The sequence below is a fragment of the Danio rerio genome, chromosome 18 (assembly GCF_052040795.2).
Source record: "Danio rerio strain M-AB ecotype USA chromosome 18, GRCz13ab, whole genome shotgun sequence".
NCBI classification, from domain to species: Eukaryota; Metazoa; Chordata; class Actinopteri; order Cypriniformes; family Danionidae; genus Danio; species Danio rerio.
Genome location: NC_141038.1, coordinates 45,294,052 through 45,321,733, shown reverse-complemented (window position 1 = coordinate 45,321,733; position 27,682 = coordinate 45,294,052). Strand labels below are relative to the sequence as shown.

At 34.8% G+C, this 27,682-nt stretch overlaps 1 protein-coding gene and 1 long non-coding RNA gene across 9 annotated transcripts in view; both read left to right on the top strand.

The window, feature by feature from the left end:
- Positions 1-27,682, top strand: part of cntn5 (contactin 5) — a 444,657-nt gene that overhangs the window by 409,554 nt on the left and 7,421 nt on the right. For all 8 annotated transcript variants that reach the window (XM_087291634.1, XM_087291631.1, XM_087291630.1 and 5 more), the window contains 5 exon segments: positions 15,755-15,989; positions 19,994-20,103; positions 22,087-22,273; positions 23,583-23,695; positions 23,792-23,960. In XM_087291634.1, the coding sequence (XP_087147760.1) occupies positions 15,755-15,989; positions 19,994-20,103; positions 22,087-22,273; positions 23,583-23,695; positions 23,792-23,960 (814 nt within the window).
- On the top strand, positions 302-5,460 carry LOC147839815 (uncharacterized). The gene is made up of 3 exons (XR_015515252.1): positions 302-2,425; positions 2,469-4,615; positions 5,002-5,460. It is a non-coding gene; the product is annotated as an uncharacterized LOC147839815 (long non-coding RNA).

The following is a 27,682-nucleotide window of genomic DNA, read 5'->3' as shown; positions in this document are numbered from 1 at the left end:
TTTGTAATGTAATGGGGAGCACAAATGTCTTGATACCTCAAGCTGTTTATGTTGCCATCTACTCTGCAGATCTCTCGCATGCCCCATACTAAATGTAACCCCAAACCCTGATTTTTCCTTCACCAAACTTGACTGATTTCTATGAGAATCTTGGGTCCATGCGGGTTCCAATAGGTCTTCTGCAGTATTTTGTGATGATTGGGATGCAGATAGATAATACAGATAATTAATCTAAAAAATCTACCTTCTTCCACTTTTCCAAATAATCAACTAGAAGTCAAGTTTTTTATTTGTTGCTCTTACAACTGGGATTGGCGACAAGACCTTTGTCAGGTAGTGTACTGATAATCTAATAAGAATTAGTTGCTGTATAGTTCCAATGTAAAGAAATGTGATTAAAAAACATCATTTTATGATAGCTACAGTACATTTCCATTTATTTATTTAGTTTTGCAAATGATGGACGCAAAATGCAATTCATCATGAAGAGCCAAATAATCTAATACAAAGATTCAGCAATTTGTTGCTGTGAAATGAAAAAAAATACAATTCGAGAACCGCAGCATATCGAATTGCTTCATAAGATGGAATTTATGCTAAAAGTCATCTGAATGTTCTGTCCTTTTGGAAGCCGCGGCCGCCACTATATGGAAATTACTTTGATTAGACACACGAGAGAGATGAAAATGATCATTAACCTTGAATTCTCAAAACACTTCCCCCCGAAACTGATGTTTTGAGAACATCTGTTTGTTAGATGAGATTTAACATCAATTTTTTTGTATATGTAAATTGGATTGCTTGAAGTGTTTGCTAATGGACAGATCACCTTTACCTCTGTTCTCTGTTTGTGAGTGGCTGCACATTAACAAAGCAAAAAAAAGGTTTCCAAATGAGGCCAGTTAAAGGTGCGATTAACTGGGGAATTGTGGAACAGATGTACGCTGAAGTGACGCTTATTCTTGCAGTTATTAAATCAGGCCCCAACTGTCACCCGCCAAATAACTTTCATATTAGAAAGAACCGTACCTCGGTGAGAAATTAAAGATGATAAGGCTCATTCCAGATGCAGCGGAATACTTTAACAGTGATGACTTGCTAAGTTTATAACCCTCCCAGAAAGTTATTACTGTAACTACAGAATAATTGTGGTTTTAATTTGGCTTTTTTGATGACTGTTCAGTTATGTACCTGTTAAAACATTCACAGCATACACTAGAACATTTTTTTAGAGATCGCTTAGAGCTCTAAACATATTTTGGAGCTAATGTTTACCTTACAATGGGAATATTTTAAAGACACTGGAGTCTATTTAAGCATTAATTCTGTTCTGCTTCATCATATTAGGAAAGAGGTACCCTGACAGGAGCTTCAGGTGCTATTTTGAGACACATATTAAGCATCGTATTAAATTGCATATAATTTAGCAGACACTTTTAAAGCAAAACGATTTGCAGTGCATTAATTGGACTCTCCCCCCAGAGCCCAAGCTCTTTACTCAAGGACATAATGGTGACTGAGCAGCCTTATGAATTCACTAATACTTTAGTTAACAAGTCTGCGATACCTGTAATGTAACCTTTTCTAGCACTGACACTTTACATTAACCATTTGAGGACTACTGTACTTACATGCCTCATTAGTGGTAACCAGATTTAAGCTCAAATCTGTCGAGAAGACTTGAAAAGCATTCATAATTGCTTAGGATTCGACATTAACATTCAGTAATTGGCATGTGGATATTAAAAACTGCATTAGGGAGTTTATATGAAATGGTGTTAACATAACCAGATAAGACAAGCACATTCCTTCATCAGCTTTAAGACTGGAGTTGATTCGTTATTCTAAAGGGTGTTTTAGTCAGTGTTTTAGTTAAGGGCGACACGGATGGCCCTCTGTGGTGCGGCAGAAATATGAACAGTGTAGAGTCGTGGCTGAGTACCGTGGACTGCCGGTGTGTGTACCCTGATAGAAACCTATGTTTAGAATTCTGAAATGCATGGCGCTGCGTGGCGCTATGCGGCACGTCGCTGAGCAGCGCGATTTGGCGTGTGACCCCCTTAAGTCTGTTTGTGGTTGTCTGTCTGTGTTCTGTTGACTTGTCGGAAAGCACTTTGGCCCATGAAGTTGTAAAGAATCGTGCTATATAAATGACATTGTCATTGTCATCGCATTGTCAAAATCACATCATTATCCTTTATCGTTCACTTTCGCCAATTGGTGAAGTTTTTTCCTTGACGCTGTCGCCACTGGCTTGCATAGTTCGGGACCTGTAAAGCTGCGCATTGATGGATTTTCTCTTCAGTGTTAGGACTCTCAGCAGTGAATTTTAAACCACACTGAACTGAGCTAAACTGAGCTGACCTTAAACTCTGAAAACCAGACTGACACTGTTTCAATTCACTATAATCTTCTATGTGAAGCTGTTTTGACACAATCTACATTGTATAAGCGCTATACAAATAAAGATGAATTGAATTTATTTGATGTACACACTGGAATTTACTGTGTAAATGTGTTTCCGTCATAGTTTATGATTCACACTCATTAAATAATTTCTTTATATAGCTTTATTTTACATTCTTAGGAGATACACAACACAAACGTCTCTGTTTTTGTATCTCCCAAGCATGTAAAACAAAGCTATATAAAGTAATTATGTGCAAATCATGACCTTCTGAATGGTGTTATTACGTATATTAAATCACCAAAAATGTTAATACCGCGAGCGTGCAGTGTAAACTTCACTACTGAATGTCAGTTTATGCAGCATTTTTTTTTCCTATCAGATAAAAACGTCCATCCAACTCAGTTGTGCACGTACGTTTTTATGTGTATTTTCAAAATAATGTGCTTTTTGCCGTTTCCAATAAGCATTTTTATGTGCATAAAAATAAGGGGATGGAAACATAGCTACTGATAGCTCCACGATAAAACGATTTAATTTAACCAGAAGTAACGAAAAGTTGTTTCGATGGGGTATAGAGAAGGTTATGGTTTGGATTTGATTAAAGGGTCATGACACCCCCCACTTTCGGTGCAGGTCTACTTGAGAATTTTTTCAAAAGGTGCATCATAGTAGGCGTGGAGCTTCGCGAGCAAAGGGTAGGAGTGGGCGTGATCAGCAGGGGAGAAGGAGGGGAGCGAACAACTGTTGTCAGTTAGCTTATATACAGATAAGCACAATTTATATCATTATAAAGATAATCGTGTTCATATAAACACTATAAATGAGTACTTCTCCCTCAATCTCCGGGTCTGAATGCAGACTCAGTGCAGCAGGTCTCTTGCCCTGTCTATTTTAACCATTAGCCCTTTTGGTAATCTAGAGGATATAGCAGCAGCACAGTGATGTGTCTAACTGTGAACGAACTCCACTGATAAAAAGACAACGTCGTCATTATCCAATTCTCATATTGCTCTCTCGACAAAAATGGTGGCTGCACACATACAGCTTTGCTGTATCGGCCCTTACAGCTTCACACGGAAAAACATGCAACAAACCCCTTGGATCTTGGAAACAAACACATAAGACCGTTTTTATGAACGGCTAATTACTGTGTGCCATGGGTCTGTGGATGCGGTCTTACCCAGTCTGCAACGTGTCTCACAGCTTGGCACTGGCAGGTCTGCCTTGCCTTCGGAAAGCACGTGCAGTCATGGATAATTAAGAAGCAGCCTTTTCTCATAAGGGAAGAAAACTTTGCTATGAATAATAATAAGAAACCGACACGTCATCTTTGCACTTGCAGTTTTGCGCTACTTTGCCGATTTTGATCCCGCCCCAAAAATCATTTTAAACCTGCAAGCTGAAATTAGCTGACAAAAGTTCAAAATTATCCAGTTTTCCCCACAATTACAGCCAACATGTGCTAACATCGTCTTAACAGATGCTCAACACACACAAATCTATTAATATCTCAAATAAAGTTCTCAAGGGTTTCGTGACCTTTAAAGATTATGAGGGCAAAAAGAAGTGCACAGATACATAATTTATAACAAGCACTATATAAATATAAGAATAAGAATTTTGGATTTCATGTCGACTTTTTTAACCTTAGTTAGGTACTCCAAAAGCATCTCTGGCACACAATCCATTTTTACTCCACCTTGTTTATCCACATCCTGATTAACCACTTTAGGGTCTAAACCGGTTCTGCATCTCCAATCAATATGGGTGGATTAGAGAATATGCTCCTCTGCTTTGGCATTCGGGGCACGTGAACCGACTGCTGTTCTGCCTCTCCAATCATCTCTGGGTGGCTGTGGAAAACCAGGGCGGCTGGTCTGAGTGCTGCTTATTAAACAGGATGAATGACTAAACAGCTCGCCCCGTCTGCTCATTAGTGTCTGCAGAGAGAGAGAGGAAAAGTATTACGGGCACCAGAAGCAATGGACTGGACCATTACAGTTGCCCTACTTCCTATTCCATGCAGTATCAGACGCTAGCAGATTCATTTGCTCCACGCTTGCTGCTTCTTTGCCCAACAGCCTTTTCAGATGCACATTTTGCTTAGTTTTGTAACAGTCACCCTTTTCTTTTTCTTTTTTGTTTATTTTAATGGCCATTTATTGGTCGACCCATGCAGAAAAGCTTGATAATGTTGCTTTAAGAGTTGTTCCCTACTGAAAAATCCAGCTTAAACCAGTCTATGTTGGTTGGCTAGTTGACCAGCTCGGTTTTAGAGAGGGTTTTGACCATTTCCAGGCTGATTTCCAGCCATTTCCAGCCTGGTCTTAGCTGGTCAGGCTGGAAAATGAACAGCTAAATCCAGTTAAAACCAGCTTGACCAGCCTGGTTTAAGCTGGACATAGCTAGTTTTGACTGGGCTTCAAGCCTTGCCAGGCTAGTCAAGCTGGGTTTAGCTGGTCATCACCTAGCCTGACCAGCTAAGACCAGGCTGGAAATGGCTGGAAACCAGCCTGGAAATGGCCAAAACCCCTCTAAAACCAGGCTGGTCAACCAGCTAAAACCAGCCAACCAGCGTAGGCTGGTTTAAGCTGTTTTTTTTTTTTTCAGTAGGGTTAAAATACACATGAAATCAAAAATAATCGTATTGATTTTATTAGCTCGCATTGCTAACATAACTAACCATATTGTTTTTGTTTGCAATGTGAGCTAACAAAACTAATCATATAAATTGTTTTAACAATGTGAGCTAACAAAATCAATTCAGTTATTTTTATTATACAGTATACATGATATAAAGTTTATGATAATGTTGATTCAAGAGATGATAAATAACATTAAAACCAGCCATATTGATTTTGTTAGCCCACATTGCTAGTGTTGTGGTGAACAATTTATCTGTGCATGTCAATAAGAAATTCATTAAGTCATTAAGTGTTCATCCTAGTGTTCATCCCATCTAAAAATGATATCTGACAATGCACTTCCTGTTTATTTTCTGTTAGCTTAACTAGACTAAAAGCGACCCTCTGGAAAATGTGAGGAGCTAAGCTAACCCTGCTGAAAAATCCAGCTTAAACCAGCCTAAGCTGGTTGGCTGGTTTTAGCTGGTTGACCAGGCTGGTTTTAGAGGTGTTTTGGCCATTTCCAGGCTGGTTTCCAGCCATTTCTAGCCTGGTCTTAGCTGGTCAGGCTGGGAAATGACCAGCTAAAACCAGCCTGACCAGCCTCGCCAGGCTGGAAGCCCAGCCAAAACCAGCTATGTCCAGCTTAAACCAGCCTGGTCAACCAGCTAAAACCAGCCAACCAGCTATGTCCAGCTTAAACCAGCCTGGTCAACCAGCTAAAACCAGCCAACCAGCCAAGGCTGGTTTTAGCTGGATTTTTCAGCAGGGAAAAGCTACTTGGCAAAAGTAGCTCAGCTACATCTAAGCTATTTTTTAGCAATTTTATAGCCTCATAGCTCTGTGAATGTCGGTCCCGTCACATAATGATCTGCAATCGGTAAATGTAGCCTGTATGGATGCCACTGCGCTACTTGACTAAAATAATATCTTTGTTAAAGAAAAGCTATTTGATTTATGGAAGTAGCAATGCTACTGCCACACTACTGAGAAATGTAGGTAAGCTAGTAGCGTCCCTACTTGTAGCGACGCTACAGCGTAACACTGGTCATCCAGGTACTTCTCGCATACTGTTTATCAGACATACAGTACTACTCGGCTCCCATACTGCTTTTAGAGTATTATATAAAATGGTACTATGCAATGTCAGACGCAGCTTCGAACTACGTCTGTCTGAGGTATTGGCCAGGGTTAACATACTTACAGTTACTACGCCCCTCCAACTGTCAATTTTAACAGCACCATGACAACAAGCAGAAATGGTGAGGAGGAGGAGTCTGTTAGGTTGTAATGACTCTCCCGAAATCACTTTCCTGATTTTTCTGAATGAAATCCCTTCTTTACTACATCCAATCAGCTTGCAGTGGGGAAAAAAACAAGCCACACCCATTGTTTTCTCATTGAATATTGTGTTTCTATATGAACTGCATCACAATATGAAAAAAAAAAAAAAAAAACTGTTACAGCTTCCTGTTCATACATATTTTTTAAAGGGGTGGTCCACTATGATATCATATTTCAAACTTTAGTTGATGTGTAATGTAGCTATGTGAGCATAAACAACATCTCTAAATCTAAGACGCTTAAAGAGACATTGGCTCTTAAAGAGTTAGCTTAGCAAAGCCTACAGCGAACAAAATTTGGGGACTTCAAAAAAGCACATCTGGGTTAATGATGTCAAAAACCCTTCATGTTACGCTTATACACCCCGCGCAGCGAAGGGGCTTGGCCAGAGGCACTGTAATGTTATGACAAAGACTCTTCCTGGTGATGTGGAGCTGATCTGCAAATCACAGCACATTATGTTAGCTGACCAATCAGAGCATATTGAGGGCGGATCTTCAGATGAGGAGATGAAAGTCGTTTTCATGTTAGCCGAGTAGCTGTATAGGATATATGAAAAAAATAACCTGATTTTCTACAAATGAGGCATGAGCACACATCACTTTACACCCCATTAACACAAGCAAGCCTTAACAAAAAACCCTTTATTTCAGTTCATAGAAACACAGGAGATGGCAATTCATTCTGCCTGAGGCGACCCCAGATTAATAAAGGGACTAAGCCGAAAAGAAAATGAATCAATGAATGAAATACAGGAGAGAGTTCATCACACTTCCATTGCTCTAAAAGTGTGTGCTAAAGTATTTAGCGTGAAGGTACAGCGTATTCTCTCCCATCATCTGTCTGCATCTTGTTTTGGGTGCTGTCGCCAAGGGACGTGATAATTTCAGGAGCGGATGGGAATCAGTCAGAATTTGGCGTGACGGACAGATTCGCTGCCAAAAAGAGAGGAGAGTACAGGTGTTTGTCAATTATTAAAATTGCCCAAGATTTAATTCCGCAGGCTTACGTTTTAATTAAATTTCTATCTCCCTTAATAGATTGCATTCCATTCTATTAAATGCCTAGCAGGTGTCACAGACAGACTCTGATATCTCCCCCCTCTGAAAAAACACATCAAGCAAGTGTCAAATCTCTTTTGAAAAATGCAGAGAGGAAATTTTCAGCAGCTGGACAGGCAAAATCATCTCGTGTGACCAGCAGACTGTGTGCAGCTTTCCAGAACAAGTGTAATTTGCGAGATTTAGCAGGAATAAGATACACTGCAGTCTGATCTACGCTGATTTCATGGTATCTTCATTTTATTTATTTTTTTTATTAAAAATGTAATTTATTCATGTAAAGGTTGAAATGGACATAAAATTATATATATATAAGGATGTAAATTTAATTAAATGGGAAGAACAAAAAATCCCATTAACATGCATTTACCTGTATTTAGGAGCTATGGTGAAAGAAAGTTTTCTGATTAAACTAATTTCATTTCAAACTAACCTAAAATACTGTGTGTAACTGTATAATAATAACTGTGTGCACTTTATATATACTATATATATATATATATATATATAAATATGTTGTAAAACATGTAAGCAAAGTATATAAAATTGTTGATCTAATTTTATGAATTGTGAATTTATGAATTGTTGCATAAACAACAACCATCTTTAGTTGATGAAAAAATATATATTTATTTTCCTCAAAAAGTTACATACAGTACATATATCTACAACTATATGTGCAATTTAATTTAATTTAATTTATTCATTTTCTTTTCGGCTTAGTCCTTTTATTATTCTTGGGTCGCCACAGTGGAATGAACCGCCAACTTATCCAGCATATATTTTACGCAGCGGATGCCCTTCCAGCTGCAACCCATCTCTGGGAAATAATTTAATTTAATTTAATTTAATTTAATTTAATTTAATTTAATTTAATTTAATTTAATTTAATTTAATTTAATTTAATTTAATTTAATTTAAATAAGTTAGGTTAGAAATTAAATTAAGCAAAAAATAGGTAAAATTAGGAAAAATAATAAATAAAAAACAAAACAAAATAAAACAAATAAATAAATAAATATTAAAATTAAATAAATAAATGTAAAAAAATTAATTAAATTGAGTAATACATAAATACAATTATAATAACATATTTACATTTAATGTAATTAAAAAAAATTAATAAAATCAAAATTATAAAATAATACAATTGAAAATTAAATGAAACAAAAATAAAATAAAATAACCAAATGATAATGTAAAAATAATAAAACATACATAAATGAAATTGAATTATAAACAAAAATACAATAAATAAATAAATAAATAAAGTATCACACCTGTGAATAATACTTTAAAAGGTAACGTTTTGAAAGAAATGATCAATTTTGCCATTCCACTGCAGATTAACTGATATTTGACTTACCATTCGCAAAATGTCGTCCTCCACACAGTTTATTTACTCAAGGGCCTGAACCAAACTCTTTGAAAAGACATTGATATGGTTCACAGAAGACTGGCGAGCGCTAGTCGTGTGCTGGGTTTGGATGTGTTGGATTAGCACATCTTTAATTGATGTGTTCAGGCTCACCATCAAAGCGCTTGACATTCACAAGTGATCTGTTTCATTACAACTGAAAATCTCCAGAATTCTTCTGGGACTCTCTGACATTTTGATGTAATTCTGTGCCATTTAGTGTTGCTTCTTTCTTGGAAGCGACGTAACAAAAGGATGTCATTTAACTGGAAAAATATGGAGATGAAAATTATTTATTGGATACATTTTAAAGCCTTTGTGTGTTTTTGAAGCTGTTTGGTAAAAGAAACGAAGAACAGAAGCTTTTTATGGCTGGTTATGTTGTAAAATATGTTTTGAGTTTTGAAATTTAATTTAATTTTGTTTTGTTTTGTTTTGTTTCATTTCATTTACTGACATAGCTTTTAGTTTTTGAAATTTTAGCCAAAAGACAAATAACGTACAGTACATTAAAAGTAAAAACAAGCTTCTACAAACAAGTTTCATGCAAAAAAAATCATATATTATATTACTCTATAATTATTTTATTTACATTTTTTTTAGCTGTTATTGTTATTCATTCATTCATTCCTTTTCTTTTCAGCTTAGTCCCTTTATTAATCTGGGATCTCCACAGCGGAATGAACCGTCAACTTATCTAGCATATGTTTTACACAACGGATCCCCTTCCAGCTGCACCCCATCTATGGGAAACATCCGTAACCATACACTCATACCCAATTCACCTGTACCGCATGTCTTTGGACTGTGGCTAAAACTGGAGAACCTGTAGGAAACCTATGCGAACACGGGGATCACCACATCATGCTCAAGACGATCTGCTGTAGTTTAAACTGAACATCAGAATGAATGGCCAGACTGGTTCCAGCTGACAGAAAGGCAACAGTAACTCAAATAACCACTCTTTACAATTGAGGAATGCAGATAAGTATCTCTGAACAGGCAACACGTCGAACCTTGAGGTGGATGAGCTACAGCAGCAGAAGACTACATCGGGTGCCACTCCTGTCAGCTAAAAACTGAGGCTACAATTTGCACAGGTTCACCAAAATTGGACAATAGAAGATTGGAAAAAATTTTCCCTTGTGTGATAATTCTCGATTTGTGCGGTGACATCCGAATGGTAGGGTCAGAATTCTGCATCAACACCATGAAAGCATGGATCCATCCTGCCTTGTATCAACGGTTCAGGCTGGTGATGGTGGTGTAATGGTGTGGGGGATATTTTCTTGGCATCCTTTGGGCCAATTAGTACTATTGAGCATCGTGTCAACGCCACAGCCTACCTGAGTATTGTTGCTGACCATGTCCATGCCTTTATAACTACAATGTGCCCATCTTCCGAGGGCTACTTCCAGCAGGATAACACGCCATGTCAGTGCGAATCATCTCTGACTGGTTTCTTAAACATGACAAAGAGTTCACTGTGCTCAAATGGCCTCCACAGTCACCAGCTCTCAATCCAATAGAGCATTCTTTGGGACGTTTTTGCAGATTTATTTAAAAAAGAATAACTGAAATATCACATGTTCCTAAGTATTCAGACGCTTTGCTGTGATGCTCATATATTTAAGTCAGGTGCTGCCTATTTCTTCTGATTGTCCTAGAGATGATTCTACACCTTCATTTGAGTCCAGCTGTGTTTGTTATAGTATATTCCCATACCATATAGTACACTAAATAGCATGCAAGTCAAGTAGTATGTCCGAATTCACAGACATCGAAAAACAGTATGTGAGAAGTACTCAGATGACCAACTACTTCCTGCGAGATTCTGAAGTGTGCCTTTGATGGGTGCTACATTATCCCATGATGCACCGCAAGAGAATTCATTAATGGAAGTGAAGCGACGCAACTGACATGTGAAGGTCATGTGATCAAGACAAAATAACGAATGTAGCATGTCTGAGTTCTATTCATACTACTCATATTCACACTGTATAGAAGATACTGTTCTAACAGTCGAGTAGTACATTTAAATTCAAATGCAGTACCTACAGAGTAGAAGGCGATTTCGGACACAGCTTTGGATGAAACTGATTGGAATTGATTAGGAAAGCCACAAACCTATATAAGACCTTACAGCTCACAGTGCATGTCAGAGCAAATGAGAATCATGAGGTCAAAGGAATTGCATGAGAGCATCCAGACCCACTCTATAAGCTAAACCTAATAGAAAGGGTGTTATTTATGACACATGGGCAGAAAAAGTGTGTTTAAATAATTTATAAAATCATTCTTAAATTATTAATCAGTATATCATCTATAGATAAAGGCAGAAATGCCCATGAAAATCTCTGGTGGTCCATTTTTACCCTTTTAAGTTCAAGTCAATATTAAATGCCATTGGCAGGCCATTTTACTCACATGATCTCACATTTCTGAGCAACAGAACCATCAAATGTAAATTCTCAACGCTTTTGCAGGTAAATTTGGCACTGTAACCAAATAGCTTCAAATGACTATAGTGCCAAAGAAACTCTGCACTCATATACACGTAATTTATTAAATAGATCACAGGAGAAAAAAAATCTAATGTTTTGACAGTGAGCCTTCATCAGTGGAATGATTCTTTAATTCTTTCTGTTTTTTTAATAAACGTAAAAATAAACTTGCACTCTAGTTGTTCGCTGTTTGTTCAAACTAGGTATTTAAAATTTAAAGCAACACAATTCTTAAGTTTTTTGGGGGACAACCTAATTGTTTTATGTTCAATCCACTTAAATTAGTAAAAACAAATAAGTTAACTTGATTCCTTCATGTTGCTTAAGCACAATTTGATTGAGTGGAAAGCAGATTTTTTTTTTTTTTTTTTACAGTGTATTGCGTTATTGGCATATATGTAAACTGGGACAATAGTTGTTTTACTCAGACTTCTTTTGTTATCAAATGGTTGTGTATGTACTGTAAATACACTCGCCCGCCAATTTATTAGGTGCACCTTACTACTACATGGTTGGACACCCTTTTGCCTTCAAAACTGCCTTAATCCTTCGTGGCATGTATTCAACAAGGTACTGGAAACATTCCTCTGAGATTTTGGACCATATTAACATGATAGCATCACGCAGTTGCTGCAGATTTGTCAGCTGCACATCTATGATGGGAATCTCCCGTTCCTCCACATCCCAAAAGTGCTCTATTGGATTGAGATCTGGTGACTTTGAAGGCCATTTGAGTACAGTGAACTCATTGTCATGTCCTGAGATGATTCACGCTTAATGACATGGCACATTATTGTGCTGGAAGTAGCCATCAGAAGATGGGTACACTGCGGGTAAAAGAGGATGGACATGGTCAGCAACAATACTCAGGTAGGCTGTGGCGTTGACATGAGGCTCAATTGGTATTAATGGGCCAAAGTGTGCCAAGAAAATATCCCCCACACCATTACACCACCACCATCAGCAGCTTTAACTGTTGATACAAGACTGGATGGATCCATGCCTTCATACTGTTCAAAACAAATTCTACCATCCGAAATGTTGTACGGAAATCGAGACTCATCAGAGCAGGCAACGTTTTTCCAATCTTCTATTGTCCTATTTTGCTGAGCCTGTTTGAATTGTAGCCTTGGTTGCCTGTTCTATAGCTGACAGGAATGGCACCCAGTCTAGTCTTCTGCTGCAGTAGCCCATCTGGCTCAAGGTTTTACGTGTTGTGCATTCAGAGATGTTATTTTGCATTCCTTGGTTTTGATGAGTTATTTGAATTACTGTTGCCTTTCTGTCAGCTGAAACCAGTCTGGCCATTCTCCTTTGACCTCTGGCATCAACAAGGAATTGATGCCCACAGAACTGCCATTAACTGGATATTTTCTCTTTTTCTGACCATTCTTTGTAAACTCTAGAGATAGTTGTGCCTGAAAATCCCAGTAGATCAGCAGTTTCTGAAACACTCAGACCAACCCGTCTGCCACCAACAACCATACCACGTTCAAAGTTACTTAAATCCCCACTTTTCTCCATTCTTGGTTTGAACTGCAGATGATCGACTTGACCATGTCTACATGCCTAAATGCAGTGAGTTGCTGCCATGTGATTGGCTGATTAGAAATCTGCATTAACAAGCAGTTGGAAAGGTGTACCTAATAAAGTGGCCAGTAAGTGTATGTTTAATAATGAACTGAACTGATATTTGAAAACTTAAATGTTGGTAATAATACTATATATCTAATAAATGCCATTGTTTTTTTTCCAGCACTTTTTAAAAGATTCTGCATAAACATTCAGTCTCCACACTGCAGTTAATTGGGTATTTGATTGAATTTCAAATTGGAGTTTAGTGCAGTTTTGCTTATTCTTAACTAGCACCAGCAGAGGAAATGGAAATGATGCAAAACTTGTACAAAGATGCCAACATCTGAGCTGACCTGGAAATAGTCATTTTTTTACACATTACAGGAGAAGGGTATTGTACTGGAGTCAAGTAATTGTCCAGACTGCATCTTCAGGGCTGATAATACCCAGGCAAAGGTCTTCATAAATTACCTGCTGCACAGCCGTTTACCCTCATTTCAGAGAGCTCAGCTGGCTGTGTATTATTATGATCCTTTTCCAATTTCAGATCCCCCTTCCCCCACACCTTTTTTATGGCATGACACTGCATGTGAATCGGGTTAAAAAAGGAAATATAGTCATCATCATACTTCCAAAGCTGATAATATGGATGAATGGAGCCTTGTTTCATTAAATATGCAGTCATTTTTACACCAAAAAAAAAAAATATATATATATATAGTCTGTTATGTATAAGTCTGTTTTACAATGTTTTGTTTATTCAGTTTTATATTTTTGTTTTTGAATATTGGTTTACAGATGAGATTTTTAATTGAGTCTTTAATTTTTTTTATTATTATTTTGTATTTTAATACAAATCTACAGACACAAATTACTAAAATGCTATAAAAGAAACCCTTAAAAGTTCATTTTGGATATTTAATTTCCAGTAGACCAAAAAATATCTGTCTTTTTTTAAAGCCAAAATGTCATATTCTTAAAACTGAGACAGGTGCTTGCTTGTTTTTTTCTTTTGTTTTGTTGTTGTTATTTTTTTCTGTAGTGTCTAAAACTAAGTGAAATATGCTTATTTTACAACTTTCCTAGAGGTTAAACAGTTGAGTTTTACTATTTTAACATCCATTCAACCAATCTCTGGGTCTGGCAGGAGCACTTTTACTTAGCTTAGCATAGCATAAATCATTGAATCGGATTACACCATTAGCACCTCTCTCAATATGACTGAAGAGTTTTGATAGTTTTCTTATTTAAAGCATATCTCTTTTGTAGTTATATTGTGTACTGAGACCAACAAAAAAATTAACAGTTGCTATTTTCTAGGCTGATATGGCTAAAACTATACTTTTTTAGGGCATGAGACTGCATGTGAAGAGAACTGTAGTTATCATCATACTTTCAAAGCTGAAAATATGCCAATCAAGCATTAGTTCATTAAATGTATGCAGCCATTTTTTTACACCAAAAAAAAACTGTTCGAAATTCAAATCTATTTCAAATTTTTGTTTGTTTGTTTGTTTTCTTTGTAGAGGGCATTTAGGGGATTTATATTTATCACTCCTAAAGTTAAACAGTTGAGTTTTGCTATTTTTAAATCCATTCAACCAATCTCTGGGTCTGATGGGAGCACTTTTAGCTTAGCTTAGCATCAATTATTAAATCGCATAAGACCATTTGCACCTCTATCAAAATGACCGAAGTTTTGATAACTTTCTTATTTAAAACTTGTCCCTTCTGTAGTTACAATGTGTACTGAGACCAACAAAAAAAAAGTTGCCATTTTCTAGGCCAATATGGCTAAGAACTAAACTATCATTCCAGCGTAGTAATCAACAGACATTGCTGCATACTGTGGCTGCAGCATGCACAATTATTTATTTGAATAGAAAATTCAGCTGTTTAACTCTAACACCCAGGAGCACTGCTAAGGGTGGGGGGAAGTTATAACGGTTCTAAGGGCCCATGCCATTTTGGGGCCCCCTGGAGTTACTATTAGGGGCCCCAAATCAAAATCATCCACCCCCTGACACTCGCTCTTCACTTTAGTCCACAACAAAGCCATTAACCAACCTCTGCTCTACCTCCATTCCACCAATTACCCTGCACCCCCCTACCAGCTAATCAGTATCGTCCTTGATAACCAAAAACCAATGATATGTCCTGTCAAAAACAGGGCAAATACAGTGCAAAGCTAAACGTGTGTGTGTGTGTGACTCATCATTGCAGAAAGGCTTGAATTAACTCCACAACAAGTGTATTAAACAACAGTTGGGGAAGTTCTTACTGTAGTAAGAAAGATGTGCTTAATTCTTGTCTGTCACTGTGCTGTTTATCTACGTGAAGGCTACAGAGAACACATGCTCATGGGAACAGTGGGCGGGGAGAACCAGCTCATTTGCATTAAGGGTACAGGCAACAAAACAGCTACAATGTCCAAACAGCTCAAATTTCACAGATTTAAAAAGGTATAATAAATAATCTGATGGGGGTTTTGAGCTGAAACCTTACAGACAATCTGGAGACACAAAAGGCTTAAATCTTGAAAAAGGGATAAAATAGGTGCCCTTTAATAGATGTAAACTTATACATACATATATATATATATATATATATATATATATATATATATATATATATATATATATATATATATATATATATATATATATATATATATATATATATCCAGGCCTCACTCAATATTCTTTGGTTTAGTTTCTGATTAATCACAGTGGAATGATCCACCAGTTATTCTGGCATATGTTTTATGTGGCAGATGCCCTTCCACAGTCCAGGCCAAACAGTTCTTTTTTTTTTTTCAGCCAGTCTCAGAGGAGTACCAAAACGGAGAAGGCTTTGGCTACATCGTGGCGTTTCGGGTCAACGGCACACGTGGATGGAAAGAGAAGATGGTGACGTCTGCAGATTCCACCACGTACAAATACAGAGATGAGACATTCCCCCCTCTGACCCCGTTTGAGGTGCGGGTTGGGGTTTATAACAACAAAGGCGACGGGCCCTTCAGTGAAGTGGTCACTGTGTTCTCTGCGGAGGGAGGTGAGGGTCACATAACACTGATGTTGACTGATGAGATTTATTGCTTATAGTTTATATTGATTTATAGTCTTATATAACTCCAATAACTCACAGCCCAAGTACAGATGGAGTATCTGGAACTCTGAAATATGGATAACCCAGGCCTGTGGATGGATGTACGGTGCAATAGTGTGTACATGTTTTGAGATGCAGTCGCTATAGTGAAATTAAAATATGAAATTCAACATGCACAATATAAGAAAATATTATATATTGTAGCCTCATGAAAATGAATTGTACCCATGCCATTGGATTTACTACATTCTTTTAAAGGTAAGTGGTTGCTAACAATTTATATGGGCTGAATTAAAACAACCAAATTAAGTCGCTAAATTTCTTTAGTTTGTTTAAATTCAGTCCATATAAATTGTTTGCAACCACTTACCTTATTATATATATATATATATATATATATATATATATATATATATATATATATATATATATATATATATATATATATATATATATATATATTGTGGCAGGTTAATGGCCGATGGCTAATAGCTCTCTCAGAAATTGCACATTTTTTGAAAAATAGGCACTATTCTTATAAATAAACTGCACAGTTGCAATCTAAACAACTACATTCTCGAGTAGAACATTATGTTGTCTAACAGCAGTAATATTTGTCAGACTGTAGAGTCAGCCAATCAGATTCAAGAACTGGACAGAACTGTTGTATAGTAATATGTTAAAATTGTTGAAAAAAATATTCTCTCTTTTAAACAGTAGAAATATTTGAAAAAGAATTCAAATTTAAAATGTTGCATTCAACTTTATTTAAATTATAATGTAAAAATACTATGTAGATAAGTCATACTATAGAACAGATAAGAGAGTGTTAATGTGAGCAAGTCAGGAAATTACTTATTAAATAGTAAAGAACAGAAAGTATTCAGAGTTTATGTAGACTTCTTTAATTGTGCTTTTGCAAACTTTCTTAGGATTAACTCTTCAGAATTTCTAATTTTCTGCTGCACGTGACGCTAACTAAATGTTGACAAAAGTTTAATTTACTTAAGCTCAGTTGTGTGCTTTCTGAACAAATGGAAAACTTTTCTGACCTTTACACATTCACTGCCCACACACTGCCCAAATTATCCAGTGGAGCCGACAGTTCCAGTGTGTGATCACTGTGTCAGGCTGATTTCATGGGAAGTGTGCGACTGCTGCTAATATGGTGGATGCTGTGTGTCTCTGTCACCTCTCAGTATCACAGCTTTTTTTTTCACGGTCACAGTGCTTTTTGATCAAATATTTTTTATTCATATGTGTTTTTTAAAATAAGTATTTTGACAAGTCAAAATACAGTAAAAAAAAAAAGTAAGACAATTTAAACTGACAGCTTTCTTATTGAATGTAAATTAAAGTTTAATGTATTCATGTTTTTAAATTATAATATTAAAAATTATTTCTCCAGCCTTCATGAATGATGATCTGCTGATCTAAAAACATTTATTCTTATTATTATTAATAATATTAATAATAATAATAATAATAATAATAATAATAATAATAATAATAATAATAATAATAATAATAATATTAATAATAATAATAACAATAATAATAACAATAACAATAATAATAATAATAATAATAATAATAATAATAATAATAATAATAATGATAACAGTAATAATATGAATAATAGTAATAATAATGATAATAAATAATAATAATAATAATGATAATAATAATAATAATTTGTTATTATTATTATTATTATTATTAATAATAATAATAATATTTTGATATCTCTATTTGTCAAAGAATCCTTAAAAGTAAAAACACAAAAAGAGAGAAAAATAGGCAATAATAATTATTAAAAAGAGTAATTATTAAATACATTATTAAATATGAGTCATTATCAATATTTTTTGTTTATAGCAGAACAGCAAATCAGCATATCATAATGATTTCTGAAGGACCATGTGACATTGAAGACTGGAGTAAATTCAAAATTTAGTAATAATTTGCATTCAATGGCATTTATTTTAATGTAAACAATATTTCACTGTTGTTGTCTTTTTTCTAGCTGAAATTCAGCCTTAGTCAGGAGAAAAGACTTTCAAAAAACTGAAAAAAAAATCCTGATATTAACTTTTGACTTTTAATTTACATCCTTTTCGACTCTCTCTGCTAAACAGTGATGTGAATAATGGCGTTACTAACAGAACTACATTTTTCATTAAGAATTAATCAAGCAAATTACTGTTTCCCCATTACAACACTATTAGTTACTGACAATACAATGCAACATTATATAATGGATATATAATTAGCAATTTAAGCATTTTTCATGTGACAGTCTGCTCTAATTTGTGTTGCGGGGATAGTGGGGCACATATCCAATGATGATAGTGTGGTGTTTGTAGGAGTGGGACAACCACACAACTGATGATGTTTGACTAAGAACACAGGTGATGCTTTTTAAAGGAGGAGATGAAGCCACTGTATTTAGGCAACTAAACTAGTTTGTAAAATGTAAAAAAAATTGCAGGGTTCCATACAATTCAGTTATGTTGTCCCAAAACAAATCAATGAAGTTAAGATAACAAATTTGGAACAAAGTGGTTGAACATGAAGCAATTAGGTTTTCCCCAAAAAATCTTAAGAATTGTGTTGTGTTTTTAGATAAATAATTTAAACAAACAGCATATATAGGTATTTTTATTTTTTCCTGGATTTTTCTTATTTCGATTTTTTTGCATAATTCTGACGTTAATTCATATTACGTATAAAGTTTAAATTGTACTAACTTCATCACCAGTGCATGACTATAGTTGTTACAAGTCTTGTAATACAAGTGAAAGCACATGTATGACGGTTCATTTACCAGGAAACTAAATTTCAAAAACAAGTAATAATGGAATCACATTTAAATGCACAGTAATTGCACTCTACTTAGGTAAGTCAGAAAGCTCCTATGTTCAACTAAATGCATTTGTTTTCAGTTCAACGTGTAATTATTTAACATCTAATAAAAGTCTTCCATATCATGTGATCACTGTGGGTGCAAACTAAAGCTATAGTTAAAACATGAATAAGCATTAGAAGGTACTGTTTGTTGACAGAAATGCATACATGTGTGAAACGTACAGTATTTTTTTTTTTTTTTTTGTAATTGCTCAATGTGTTTCAACTGGAAAGATGTTAATATTATTTTTATATTTTACATAGCCTAAGTAATAAAATAATACTTTTAATACAATACCTAAACATTTATACTGATAATATTTACCATAAAGTAACAAATGTCATTTATGTCTCTCAAATTGGTCAAAAACAGTATTAATATATATTATATTTGGTCCCCTTTTATATTAAGTGGCCTTAACTACTAGATATCGACATTAAAAAAAAGATGCATTGTAACTACTTCATAATATATTGCTGAACACTTCTAGTGCTCTTGAGGTGGGATACCGGTTAAGGTTATATATAAATAAGGTTATATAAGGTAAATGAAAATGGGTTTGGGGGTATGGGCAGGTTTAAGGGTGAGTTAAAGTGTAAGATATGGTCAACGGTGTACTCTTATTATTAATTGCAATAATTATAGCTAATAATTACCTATGTAATTACCTTCAGATATTTATTAAGTACAATGTAAAAACATTCATTTACACAGTAAGTACTGTAATGTAACAAATTGTTTATTTCAGTGTAAATACATTGTAGTAAGGCCACTGATATAAAATATATAATATAAATGGGGGACCAATGATTTGATTTAAGTAGTTTTTTCTTTTCTTTTTTTTTTCAGTAATGCATAGTTACTTTGCCTGTTAGTTACTTTCATAATGATGCAGATCAGTTACTATGTGTGAGATGTAACTCGTAACTATAACTAAAAACATATTTCTAATTAACTTGCCATACACTACTGCTAACTCAAAATTAATATAGATTACATGCATACAGTAATTTTATATTTTATGTGTTATTTTTAAATGCAGAGCCCAGAGAGCCACCTTCAGAAGTGCAGGCATTCGCAGTCTCTTCCTCGGAAATTAAAGTCTTGTGGAAGCCGCCCAGTCCTGGACTTGGAAGACCCCAAGGATATGAGGTTAGAGATGGAGAGATCAATAAAGAAAGAGTTTTGTCCCAAAACCTGATGAGCTGAAAGCATCCTAAAGCCTGTATTAACTGTATAGAGATTTATAATGAATTCTGCAATATTTGTATAGTTTTAAAGATTGGAATAGATGAACTACCTTTATTAATGTTGATTAATTACACATTCACATTCAGGCATGCATACACGCACATATGGAAATGGAAATAATATGGAATAATATGGAAATAAAAGGGACCGCTTGGGAAATCTCAGTTTCTCTGGACTTATGCATTTCATTGTACAAAATGTTGGGTTCCGCACAATCCATTTGTGTTGGGACAAAGAAGAAATGAAGTTAACGTTTTAGTTTTTACAAATTTAAGCTGATTGAACCTAAAACAACGAAGTTGTCTCAAGAAAATATCTTAACATAATTGTGCTGTTTCAGCTCATTTTAAATTAGTAGTTTGAACAAGTAACAAAAATATTTTTAAATGTTGAATGAATTGTAGTATTTGCATTATTTAAATTACAATGTTTTAACATTACTTGCAGAATAAATTAATGTTTATTAGTTTATAAACATTACAAATGTTTATTAATTTACAAACAAAATAAATGTTATCAGCCAAAATGAAATATTACTTTTACAATTCAAACAAATAAACCCAGTATTTCACAATATTTACAATAAAAAATATACAAATAAATAATTGAATGAATGAATGAATGAATGAATGAATGAATAAATGAATGATTCAAAAATGGCAAAACTGAAAAAAAATGCTAAGCAGTTAAATTGACAAAAAGTAACATACAGTTCTAAAACAACTTGTGTTTTTCTGCCACAAACACACACACACACACACACACACACACGTATATATATATATATATATATATATATATATATATATATATATATATATATATATATATATATATATATATATATATATATATATATATATAAATATATATATATATAAATATATATATATATATATATATATATATATATATATATATATATATATATATATATATATATATATATATATATATATATATATGAGCAATATCACTGGAGGGTAAAGAGGCTGTAGGAGTTCTGATATTGCAGAATATCGCACGGCTATCAGCCAGCCAGATTTGACAACCAGACAGAACTGTTGTATAAATATATTGTATAAATATATAAATATATATATATATATATATATATATATATATATATATATATATATATATATATATATATATATATATATATATATATTATAAAGGTTTTGACAGATAATGACAGTATACAGATTAAAAATAAAAATAAAAAATGAAAGGCCTTCTTCTAAATATGCCTAAAATGAACTATTCGTTAATAATAATCTACTAATATATAACTATTGATAAGCGATTATTTTTAAAATGTAGTTCTTGTGAGAAATGTGAGAAATCTATAATTAAAATAGATCATGTTTCTCAATATGATATAAATGTGCCCTCAATAAAAGTATCACATGGTTAGTTTAGCATTCTCATGATCACCAAATTCAAAAGTCACATCTTTATAGGACCAATATTTGTACAGAAATAGCTCTCAATATAAAATGTTACAAAATAGTCACTTATGTAGGCAACAGACAACAACACAGCTCACTTTAAAGCAGAGACACATTACAAGCCTATTTACACTTTACCTTTCCTCACCATTGTCTTCTCAATAGTCAACAGTTGTGCTTACTGAATGACGAAACGGATTCTACATGGCGAAATTACAGTCGCGGTAGATTATCGTATTTCATCAACAGCAGATATTACATGCTCGTCCATTATTCTCTTCATGTAAAATGCATGATGGTTATTTAAACCAAATGACATGATATTATATCAAATTGGCGACTCTCACTTTGTCATTTATTGAGCCAACTCAGTCTCATATTATTTATCTCTATAAAAATCTTGCATGAATGAAAACGCAGATTGTCTTGTCAGGTGAGCTTCTGGAAGGATGTGGAGCAGGAGGAGTTGGGGAAGAAGAAGAGGACGTTGGGGAATGAGACGAACATGTTGTTGTCAGGGCTGGATGGAAACACGCAATATCTGGTGTCTGTGAAAGGATTCAACAGCGCCGGTCAAGGGCCATCTAGCACAGCCGTCAAGATCAGCACAAAGAAAAATGGTGCGTTCTTTCCGACTGGAAATATGATTAATAAAACAAGGGTTAAATGATTATGCTGAATTCATCCCAAATGCACAGGTGACACTTTGTGGCAGATTGATTGACAGGTGATCTGGCCAATCATAACGCCGATATTCTGTGCTGAATTTATTCTAATTCGATTCTATTCTGTGACATGCCACGTCATTCACACTAAGGGGAATTTCGTGTGATGGGAAAATCATTCCCTAAGTAAACAAAAGCAAGACATTTGTTCGTCTTCGTAACACAATTTAAAATATTTTAGATGAAATGCGAGAGCTCCCTTATCCTCCATAAGAAGCAGTGATTCTGAGATGTTTAATCCAACAAAAACATTGTCAAATTCCTCCATGTGACTTCAATGGTTCAACTGTAGTCATATAAAGTTCCAAGAACACTTTTGTGTTATATATTGCCATATGTATGAGCAATATCACACTCGTAGCAGTGGGATATGGCTGTATATCAGCACTGATGGAAGGCGTGCGTTGGCTCGTGACCGCAGTCACGTTTATGGAGTTGCTGTTGCTGTTTATGGAGGAAAAGGGAGCTCTTGGATTTCATTTAAAATATCTTTAATTATGTTTACGAAGACAAACAAACAAAGTTCTCAGGGGAGGGTGTGTAATTAATAACAATATTTTATATTTGGGTTCATTTTGGAACTATCCTTCAATGACAAAAAAAGATTCTTCTTGTTAAGTACAATATACATTTATTAATCATAAGATTATGAATCATAAAAGCATAGCAAAATGCCTTCTACGACAACAAGCATTTAACTAAAAACAAATAAAAAAGCATGAAATGGTAGAAAGGAAACTGCTGAAATGCTTTTAAAATTTCATTTACAGCTTTTGGCCTACAAATATAGGTCATCCAAATCCTTTTCCAAATAATTACACTAAACATTAAATATCTTCTGACGTAATCACGTCACATCACAGCAGTTTCATGTTTGTTTTGGACGGCTGAAATGTTTGTAACTGGAAACTTGCCAGATTGTGTGGTCAACATTTGTCTGAAGGGATAATTGAACAGAAATGGGATCATATTCATTCATTCATTCATTTTCTTTTCAGCTTAGTCCCTTTATTAATATGGGGTCGCCACAGCGGAATGAACCGCCAACTTATCCAGCATATGTTTTTGGAAGATCATAATAATAAATAAATAAATAATAATAATTAATATTCAAATTATTCTGTAACCATTGCTCATTTCAGACTTTCATTTTCTAAATAAGCTTTTTATCTGTCTCTCGTTTTCTCTCTCTCTTTTTCTCCAGCCCCAAGTCTACCTCCAGGCAACTTGATGTGGATTCAAGAGGGGAACAATGTTTCTCTATCCTGGGATCCAGTGAAAGCAAGGGACAATGAGTCAGAAGTCATTGGGTACAAGGTTTGTATCGCACAGATACTGTGGATGTAAAGGCAAACACAGTGACACTGCATATATTTGATGTCTTTGTTCTCTTTTTCTCCCTCTCCTTTACAGGTATTATTGCGTCAAGAGGGACGTGGCCACAGCCAAGTCATGAGGACTCCAAATTCAGCAGTGGTCCTGACGCTTCCTGAAGGGGGAACATACATCATTGAAGTGCGCGCAGTCAGTGAAGGAGGTGAAGGAGCCGCCAGCGCTCAGGTCAGAGTGCTCACCTCCTCAGGTAAGCAGCGCTCAGGTCACATACACACACTTAACCATTTCACACATAAGTTCGAAATACTCCTGATGACCCCATTGCATGAGTTTTTTATTGTGACTATTATTCAGAACGCATGGCATTGAAGTTTCCATGGCGATGCATCAAGTTTATCATGTGACACACCACAGTAACTGTGACTATGTTTACAAGGACATCAGTAATCAAATTATTTGTGTTAATCTGAATTAGACAATAATATGCAACCCAGGCTCATTCTGATTACGTACCCCTATATACATTTCTAGAGAAAGCAAAATTTTCCAACTCAGCAATCTGCAAAACTTGACACACAACCTTACGTTTCCAGTCTGACGCATTCACGTGCGTATGAATGAAGTCTATTGGGAGAAATGTCTAGTGTGACCACAGCTTCAGTGAGTTGAAACAGGGTTGGAATAAAACTGTGCGGAGCTGTGGCCCTCCAGGAACAGGATTTGACACCTATGTTCTATAGGTAACACTTTACAATAAGGTTCATTAGATAATGCATTTACTAACATGAACTAATCATGAACAACACATGTACAGCATTTATTAATCATAATTGAACATTTACTAATGCATTATTAACATCCAAGTCCATGCTTGTTAACATTAGTTAATGCACCGTGAGTTAACATGAAATAACAATGAACTACTGTATTTTCATTAATTAACGTTAACTAACATGAATAAATACAGTAGTAGATGTATTGTTCATTGTTTATTCATGTTAGTAAATCCATTAATTAACATTAACTAATGAACCTTATTGTAAAGTGTGACCGTTCTATGCTGTAAGGTTAAAGCACATTTTTCGGAGACCCTCCTCCACCCCAGCTCCACCTGTGTTTAGATCTGCTATGGGGGTTACATGCATAGTATGTTATAGCAACAGTGGGTTATAATTCACACACTGTAAGTCTGTGAATATACTGGCAGTAGCAAGTCTTAATAATAATCAAAGCAGCGATGTAGTAGATCTATGCTGCCAAAATCAAAAACATTAACAATACTATATACATATATATTACCATACTAAATCTCTCAGAGAGTTGTCATGATAGAAATTTGTATACTTTCCTTCTCCTCTTCATTGATTTATACAGAATTAATACAGTATTTAAGGCAAGTAAGAAACTGTAATTAAATTACTTAAATATGAACAGCAATCCCTTCCCCAGGGATGGGTTGCGGCTGGAAGGGCATCCGTTGCGTAAATATGTGCTGGATAAGTTGGCGGTTCATTCTGCTGTGGCGATCCCGGATTAATAAAGGGAATAAGCCGACAAGAAAATTAATGAATGAATGAATGAATGAACAGCAATCCCTTTCTTTACTTTTTTAGTGGAAACGTAACTTAATACAGCAATTGCATATTTTGTAAGTGCACATAAATGACTACACAAACACTGTGACCCGGCCTGTATTTAATGCAGCTGGTAGAAAAATATTTACAAGTGATGAAAGTGCAAGCCAGTCTAGACTGTTTCCGATTCAACCCAGTACATGCTGACTCTACATTCTTTCTTTTATATTGTTTAAACATGTTGCACGCTGTCTAGCTCTCTTGTTAACATGCTGCTTAAATGCATTAACTCAGAATGCTTAATGGTTTTTCTTTTCTGATACACAAGAAAATAAATATATTTTTGGTGTACCTCATATATTAGGGACAGCAGGTAAACTTCATTGTAATGTTGAATAGGCTACATCTGGTCAGGTACAGGGTGGAACTAAATTAACCCACAGGATTCTGTTCGAAGATTTTGTACACAACCGATTTTCAATGGCGTATGCCTTGCACCGATTGGTTTATATCTGATCTGTCTGATTAAATGGCAGACAAAATCCATAATTCATATTACAAATGATTAATTTCCACATATTAATGAAGCCTGAATCAATCAATGTGTCTTTTTTCCTGTTTACACAGTCAATGTTCATATAAAATCCGTGCCACATTGGAGTGTAAATGTTCTCAAAACGGGAGCACTGTGTTAATTTCAAGGTCATCTTTAAACTAGTGTGCTCCAAAACAGAGGCACAATTAGCATTTAGAAGATCATACAATTACAAAAAAATGTTTGTTTGTTTTCTGTCAGTGTGTCAACCACAACTTTTAATCAGATGTTTTGACCAATCGGATGCTCTAAAGCAGTGGTTCTCAAACTGTGGTACGTGTACCACTAGTGGTACGCGGGCTTCCTTCTAGTGGTATGTGGAGGAATGAAATATGTCATGTACATGCTAAATACATTTCAAAATTTATCAAAAATGATGTGTATAATATGCCATATATGACATATAGCCTATATTTCTGAGGTAATCTGCCACGTTTTTTTTTAACTGTGCAGAGTTGTAGCTGCTTTACTGGGCCTACTACACTACTAAATTTCAATACTGCTCATTTTGGTGGTACTTGGAGAGAGAATTTTTTTCTGAGGTGGTACTTGATGAAAAAAGTTTGAGTACCACTGCTCTAAAGTATCTAAATCAACCCATCCCCTATATGACATCACTCATTAGCATGTACAAGCGTTCATACCAAGGGTTTGCCTAAACACCTGCATATATGAGAAAACAATATTAGTAGCTGATACAGTGTTGAGTACAAGCCCCAAGAGTGACAATACATTCCGCACACATTTTCACAGTTATTAATATTGTGACTGACACATTCTGTAGTTCACTATATAGGGGATAAACAATTCAGACAATGTAAATACACTGTTGGACATTGTATTGTATTTTTTGTGGTAAGTTACTGGCTGCACGGTTGCCAGCAAGTTACCACAACTTTCCCTTTACAGTAACTTACCAGTAAATGTGTTTTACAGTAGAAGGGCCCTGCCACATTATAATTTTACTGTAAAATAGCCTTACTGCAACAGCTTTTATGGTAAAATACCTTTTACCACATTTTACAGTTTTATGATTTTTACAGTACTACAGTTTTACAGTTACTGTAATTTATTTCCATTTTTATATACATTTATTTGCATGAATTTAATTTAATAAACTCAAAACAAGTGGCTTTTTTATTCATTAACAGATTTATTTGTGTCTTCAACTACAGTAGCAGTACTTGATTACTTTGATTACAGTAGAATACTGCAAATTCCTAAAATGCAGTAAGCTACTCTAAACGTTTTAATATCTGCTATGGATCAGAGACATAAAAAACCACAAAAATTATCTTATGTAAGAGATGGCACAGACTACAAAAAACATTTGAATCCATTTTAATTATATTCTGAATCCTGTATTTATTATTATTATTATTATTATTATTATTATTATTATTATTTATTTATTTATTTATTTATTTATTTATTTATTATTTTTTATTTTTTATTTTATTTATTTTTTTATTTTATTATTATTATTTTTTTACTAGAGACATAGTCAAATAGACTATATTAAACTATAGACTATAAAATAGACAATACATTGAGCATTGCTATTAAAGCCTGAGTCTGTCATATTCTTTAGATTGCTGGTGAACTACACATATGACACTAATGAACTACAATTCCCATCATGCCATTTCACACACACACCGGTTGCTGTTCACCTCTGATGACTCACACACAGCTGAATCACATCTTCTGGGCGGCTTATACACCGCTCATACACCAGTTCAGAACCGGTTCTTTGTTTGCTATGGTTATATTTTAGTTTTGTTTGCTATTTGTTTTAGC